The sequence below is a fragment of the Acyrthosiphon pisum genome, chromosome A2 (genome assembly GCF_005508785.2).
Source record: "Acyrthosiphon pisum isolate AL4f chromosome A2, pea_aphid_22Mar2018_4r6ur, whole genome shotgun sequence".
Classification (NCBI taxonomy): Eukaryota; Metazoa; Arthropoda; class Insecta; order Hemiptera; family Aphididae; genus Acyrthosiphon; species Acyrthosiphon pisum.
This window is the reverse complement of record NC_042495.1, coordinates 17,207,821-17,215,435: the sequence shown is the minus strand read 5'-3', so window position 1 is coordinate 17,215,435 and position 7,615 is coordinate 17,207,821. Positions and strand designations below refer to the sequence as shown.

General features: G+C 29.8%; 1 protein-coding gene across 1 annotated transcript; it reads right to left on the bottom strand.

The window, feature by feature from the left end:
• Positions 1 to 5,978: 5,978 nt before the first annotated feature.
• Positions 5,979 to 6,923, bottom strand: LOC103309646. The gene has a single exon (XM_008185625.1). The coding sequence runs from the start codon at positions 6,921 to 6,923 to the stop codon at positions 5,979 to 5,981; it is 945 nt and encodes a 314-aa protein (XP_008183847.1).
• Positions 6,924 to 7,615: the final 692 nt, after the last annotated feature.

Here is a 7,615-nt window from a genome sequence, read left to right as displayed (position 1 = left end):
GTTAGAGCTAATTATTATTTTAAATTTTTAAGAATAATAGTTATGTTACCTCTGCATACGGCATTATCAAAATTCGATTCGCATGTTAATATTATTACAATCGCGCTGATTTTTCGGCTAAAATTAAAAATAATAATTAGCTCTAACATGGACGATTTTCATTAAATTTTAATTATTTTTTTTTTGAATTGTTTTAAAAAATACGATTAACAAAATGGCTATGTTGGAAAATTAAAAAACCTATTTTCCTAAAAAATGTTTTGATTATTTTTGAATTTTTGAAAAAAAAATCGAATATTATGCTATTCAATTAGAATATTCATGCTTATTAGGGCCACTTTATCAATCTCCAGTTAAGAGAATTTAATCTCCAGTTAAGATTAATCCTCAGTTAAAGTAGAAATGTGATTTTATTAATACTTGATTAATATTTTAACCGTAGTTTAACTGAAAATTAATTAATCCGAGATATTTGGTCAGTTACTGGCCTACTGTAAAAAAAAACGGCATTTAAATATATTGATTTTCCATGGAGATACTTATAAGGTTGATACGGGACTTGTAGGACTTACTGTTTATATACATTTAGCCATGCAATTAATAATCATGAAGACTAGTATAGACTTATAAATATATCTTTTAAAATTAAACTCACCAGTCGTGCACCAATTACTTATTAATAATTAATGAAAAATTAATCTTTATTTTATAAACTATTAATAATTTTAGATTCTGAGCAGAGCGATGAATATACTGATTTTACTATGTGTCTTTTTTTTTAATTTTAATTTTTTGTGTCTGTGTACACGATAAGTAGTCGAAATAATGCTTTAATTTTCAATTTCAGTATGTTGTTCAAATGGGAAAGTGAAGCTAGTTGGTGCATTTGAGAGTTTAAATTTAAAATTCCAAGTGGTTTTTTTAAAGCGCTGGGAAAAACAAAAAAAAATGAAGGAAAAACGGGAAATCAAAAATTTTACGCAAAATTGGCTGTCGACAAAATCAATTTTGATTTTTGGAGTAACTCTATAACAAATGACCAATACATGCATTTTTCTCTGAATGCTTATATTAGCATTTTCTATACAGTATACCTACACTATAAAACTTTCAAAATATTTTGACTTGTTTTGAGCTGATATATTATATAAATATTTTTTTCTGTCATGTTGGAACTCACATAGGCCTTCGCAAGCTTGGGCAAGTTAATGATAATTTTTAACTGAGTTAAGTTAAAAGTTATATGAACATTTTCAATTAACTTCTTAACTCAAGTTAAGTTATTATTATTATTTTTTTTTGCATCTATATAAATACCCATTAATATGGTTTAAGATAATAAAAATCATAAATATTACTAAGCACAGTAAATAGCCAATAGCTTTTCTATACATAGACTTAAATTAATTATTAGGTATTGAATTAATAGAGTTATGTAGTAGGTACCAGAAGCATACAAAATTAAAAATTCCAAGGTAAATACAAGCTTTTGATTTATAAATAAATAAATAACTTATTAATGCAAAAATATCTTATAATATGTTCTTGAGAATTGTACATTTTTAATGTGTATCTATATTAATATAATAAGATAATATTATATTAGGTATTTATTAATTATTATTATAACAATATGCCGCAGTCCAAATAAAGTTTTTATCATTAATATCTATCACGGTTGGCATAAAAAAACAGAAAATGAAATAGAGTTTCTAGATTAATTTGTTGAAAAGGCAAAAGATATTATTGAAAATGGTTTAGATCATAAGGATAGAAAATATCAAGTCTGCATAAAACTAATATGCGCAGACGCACTGGCAAAATCATATATTTTAGGTGTAAAAGGACATTCAGGGTACTCAAGCTGTTCCAAATGTTAGGATGAAAGTAAAAGTATTAACAGAAGAATCTGTTTTTCTGTTTCCCTGGTGGAAAAAAAACTGATAGTGAATTTTTAATGAAATCTGATGACGATTACCATTTAAAGCCAAGTGCATTAGAAAAAATTCCACACCTAGAGCTCGTAACACAAATCCCATTAAATTATTTACATTTAATCTGTCTTGGAGTTATGAAAAAACTCATAAATTTATGGTGTTGTGATGAATTTCGTCTTCGACTACCATTGCGTAAGGTTACAAATGTTTCTAGTCAATTAGAAAGTTCAATTAAACATTTTTCTCCATTTGAATTCCAAAGAAAGCCCAGAAGGCTTTTACATTACCGCCAATGGAAAGCAACAGAGTTCAGGCAGTTATTATTATATACAGAACCAGTTATATTCAAAAATATTTTATCCTTTAAAATTTAAAATTATTGCATGTTGCCATATCAATTTTGATTTCAAAGGAATTTAGTACTGAAGAACCTCAACTAGATTATGCTCAAAAATTACTTCAACATTTTGTCTCAACATTTAAAATTATTTATGGTGAACATCATATCTCACATAATATACATAGCTATTGGCTAGAAAAACTATTATTAGTAACTAATATTTTGTTTTCTTATTACCTGCCTACATTTTATTAACAATTTAATCGGATATCGTTGAATTTTAAATTAAATTTACTCATGTCGTAGTAGGTTCCTCCGATGAGAGGCCTCTACAGGCTGTTTAGTCTGCCTTTTTATTTTTATTTTAACCTATATTTGCCATCAATTGTTCTTATTGTTCTCTCTGTTGTAACTGATTGAATAAAAACTTATGAACCAATAAAAAAAATTTAATTGTTTTATTTTTTAATTGTAAATATATTTCTATGTATAAATTATAGATATATTTTAACGATTATTATTTTAGTATAAGTTATTAATTTTATAGGATGTCAGTTATATATTTGTTTTTTCTCTCAGACCAATGCACAACATGGATAAACACTTTCACCTAAAATCATTTTTATAATTTTTGACTTTTATAAGTAAAATCACTATCTATTACAAAAAATTATAGAGGATAGTCAATTTGAAGGGAAGGTACGACATATAAATTTTATATTTTATTATTAGGTATTTAACTTTAAAATAAAAAAAAATTGTTAATTTAAATGTTCTTTAAAATATTTTTGACATAATAATTAGGCAAATTGATGTCTTACCCTCAAAAAAATTATTCTCTATTGTTTTTGTAATGGGTGATTTCACTCTAAGATTACTCAAAAACATAAAAAAAAATTATTCTGAATAAATTTGTTTTGTAAATGTTGTGCGTGGACACGATAAAGAAAACAAACAGACATAATCTTCAACTTTTTCAATTTCAATATAAATGTTGAGTAGGTATAATTAAAATAATTGGGTAAGTGGATGTTGCTATGCTGTAAAGTAGTGGCAGCTCGAAATAGGTATATTTTAATAACGTAATTCATAGAAATATTAATGGATGAGTGGGTGTCTTGTCTTTGGAATGGTAGTTTGAAGAATTTTTAAAAGTTGGTAATTCAATTAGAAATATAATCTTTAGCTCTACATGTCTATCAGCGTAAGTCATACAGCAACAGCCAACATTGAGTTAAGGGACATCATACATTGGTACCCGCATGTGTAAAGAATGGAATATAAATAGGTATTATATTTATTATTTCGAAGAAATTATCGATGAAAGATAACGATTAACATTAGTTATAATAGTAGGTGTATGTGGTTAAATTAAAATAGTTGTAAGCTTGTTGCTGTTTTTATATTAGATATGTTATATTATATTATATTTGTATTGGGGAACAAACAAATATTTATAAATAGATTCTATGAATATTTTTATTATTTTCCAATATCTACTTGGTATATTGATAACCATTTGATTCACTCCATGTACATAAGTGGATTACATTCTTACTTATTCAATGTCTACTATTTTAAACATTTTGAAGTTTATAATAATAATACTGTTTAGTTTTACTGCAATATTGGAAGTTTCAACTTACAGTGAATAAACTTGTGTTTTTTTAAAGTTAAGTCGTAAACATTTTAAATATATGCTATGGATGCAAATCATACAAAATGTGTGTGTGGTAAAATTAAGACATCAATGAAAAAAAAAACCTTATGGAACTGAAACAAGGATTAAAGGCTTGTTAATTGAATAACATTAAAAAAGGTGCAGGAAGAACACGAGATATCAAATCTTTTTTTCACTACATTTAAGTAAGTACTTATAAGTTCTATTAACAAAATATTACACGGTTTTTACTTTTTACCCAAAATAGTATTACAATTAATTTCAAAATGTACAGAAATATTATGTACCAAATTTTAAGGAACTTTTGAAATATATAAGTAACTTGATGTCTTCATGACTTATCGGTTCATCACTATTTATATGGTTTAATATTTTTAGTCAAAATCGTAGTTTAATACAATATGTAAAAAACATAATAATATTGCATATTTTTTGAATAATTATGATATGAATCTACATATTTTATAGATTTTTATTGCTTATAAGTGCAGGACCTACTTATCAGTTAAACCCAGCGCTGAGATTTGTATGTAAATACATATTTTTACTAAAACATGATAAATTTAAGATTTAAAGCATTATTAAAATTACTAAATATTTTGGAATCATTCGACAATAGAGTAACGTCTTCAAATGCGAGTATATTTAAAAGTATTTGTTCAACATTTAGTTTTATTGTAAAATTAATTTATATGAAAAAGGTTTTTTCGGTCACAACACCACTGTCTAACTACTATTTACAGTCAAAATCATACCACGGCCCACAAGAGAGTATTACTGTCGCCCGACGAAAACACGTTCGATTCCAGAACAGCTGCCGGATTTGATAAAATAACTGTAAAATTATTAAAAACCATAATTAATTCTATACTAGGCCCACTTCTATATATATTTATAATCTAAGTATTAAATACTGTTTATTTCCTGAAAAATTTGAGATAGCTGTAGTAGCTCCACTATTTAAAGAAGGAAATCGAGCTGAAATAAATAACTATAGACCAATATCAATGATTGTTAATTTTTGATGATTGTTAGAAAAAATCATTAAAAACAGATTAATGAAATACCTTGAATCTAAGAACTTACTCTCGAATAATCAATTTGGTTTTAGACCCGGTCTAAGTACAGAGGATGAATTATATAGTGTAACCAAGTTTATAAGTAATTCTCTAGGCAATGGTGAAAAAACATTAGCAATCTTCTTAGACTTAAAAAAAGCTTTTGATACAGTTAATCATATTGAATTAATAAAAATTCTTCCAACTTTTTGAATAACAAACAAAAGTCTACTTTGGTTTACTAGTTACCCAGAAAATAGATTACAATTAGTTAACATAAATGGTATACTAGGTGAAAAAAAAAGTGTTGTCTGCGATGTACCACAGGGAAGTGTGCTTGGACCTATCCTCTTTATATTATATACTAATAATGTTTGAAATACTAAAATAGATGGCCAGATCGATAAATCAATCTTATGTTTTATTTAATATGTTATCTTGTTAAATATTTTTTTTCTGATTAATAAACAAAAAAAAAAAAATAATAAGTAGGTGGTAATAACTAATAGGTAATTTTATAAACATAATAATCTCAATATACCTATTAGGTACTTAAATTAATTTTTCTTAAGTAATATGACGTGCATAAGTATGCTTAGAAATTATCAGTAGTTATGATAGTCATGTACAATATGATTATTCAACTAAAGTTCTGTTCTAACAACTATTCTTTATTAACCACTATACATGATAATTGAGTATTGTACGTCTTTGACTAATCCACTCTGAACACCAAACACAATAACTTGGTAGATATGATAATTTAATATTGATATAAAATAATTACTTATAACAAAAACCTTCTTAAGAAGACTTTTCCGAAGCGTCAAAAACAACACACATTTTTGTAGTTATACTCTCCGGACGCAGCACTACCTGATGAGGAATATAATACGCACCCGTCTGTTCATCGAATGATGGTACTTTTATTTGAGACATATGACCCAAGTCCAGATAGTCTTTCATTGCGTTGTGATACTCGTCACGGAGCTCAGGAAACTGTTGGAACTGATTTCCAACTGCTCTAACCGACGCAATGCCACGTCTTCCGATTTCCCGAGAAGTGATGGGTCTTGCAGGAATGGTAAGTGCACTATATAACGACCATGCGATTGGCGCGTTGTGGTCGATTGATATATTCGTTCACATTCCAAGTCAGCCTGACTAGATTTCTCTACGGTTGGAACGTTTTCGTTTTCTAGAAAACGCTGTAACATTCGGTCTACCGAATACGTGATTGAGCACATAGTGACTATGTTCCTGTCTGGTGAACTGGACGTTTTTCCCATGAGCACCCACCCAAAGACAGTAAACATGGCAATCAGTTGTCCCGCGATACCTTTCCTTTTATCACCTAGGAAAAGGTACGGGAAAACATCGGCACCGAGCAAAACGTCAATCGGTAGCGTCTCGGAATATTCAGGGTCGGCTAATTGTAATCTATGTGTGTGGGTCCAGTTATCTGACCAGACGCGTTCTGGCAGCACAGGTCCTGTTATACGAGATAAAATTAGGACGTCTACGTTAAATTGTGGTTTTTCTTGATCGACAGGACGTATAATTATGTTGGCGCTTCCTTTTACCACAGGAGCACGTGTCCCAGACAAAGCCTGTACCATAACGTCACATTTTTTTCTGACCAACTGCAATAGATGAACACAACGCTTAGTTATAAAGCTACTTTGACTGGCGCTGTCTAATAGTGCTCGTACAGTGACGTGATTTCCTTCTTCATTCTGAATCACCACACTGGCGGTTGCTAACAAAACTGATGCATGGGGGCCTCTGGTAGACGACGCGGCCACTGTAATATGTGCAGAAATGACAATCTGATCGTGGTCACCGAAATGAAGTAAGGTATGGTGTCTTGCACTACACTTTGAGCATTTTTTTGTTGGTTCATACATTTACTCGCCATGTGCGCGCTGAAGCAGTTAAAACAACGTTTCAGATCTTTAATTATTTTCTAACGTTCGATTGGTGTCTTTTCTCTAAATAATGGACAATGTATTAACAAATGGCCTGGGTGACTATTGCCTACTTGACACGTGTACGTCCTCTTTTCCGGTTAATTAGTGCTAGTTTTCTTCGGTGCAAAGGTGTGTAATTGTTCTGTGCAATCACTGAATAAAGCGGTGGTTTTTGACAACTTGTTTCTTCTGCTCGTGGCAGGTTTGTCGTTGGCTTTCCATACAGTGGCTGATTTACCGTACTTGGTGAGGAACGTGACAAACTCTAATACCGTTGGATCTTCAGTAGAGTCTACTAATAATTCCCACTATGTCCTGAGATTTTGGTCCAATTTCTTTTGTAACAAATATAGCAGAATTGGATCACACTGATCTACGACATATGATAAGTTTCGTAATGCTCCGGTGGACTCAACTATGGTGTTCAATAATGTTTTTATTGAACCTCCATCATCGTACAATGTATTAGGTGCTTTAGACAACTCGTCAAGGTGACTCTCGGCGATGATACGACGGTTTGAATACTGTGCATTTAGCTGCGATAAGGCTAGCTCATAGTTACTGGCCGTCAGCATCAGATTTCCGATTAGTTTTAAGGGTTCTCCTTCCAATCTGGATTTCAGGTACCC

Coding starts and splice junctions, on each gene's coding strand:
- LOC103309646 (XM_008185625.1), bottom strand. CDS start 6,923: ATGTATGAACCAACAAAAAAATGCTCAAAGTGTAGTGCAAGACACCAT.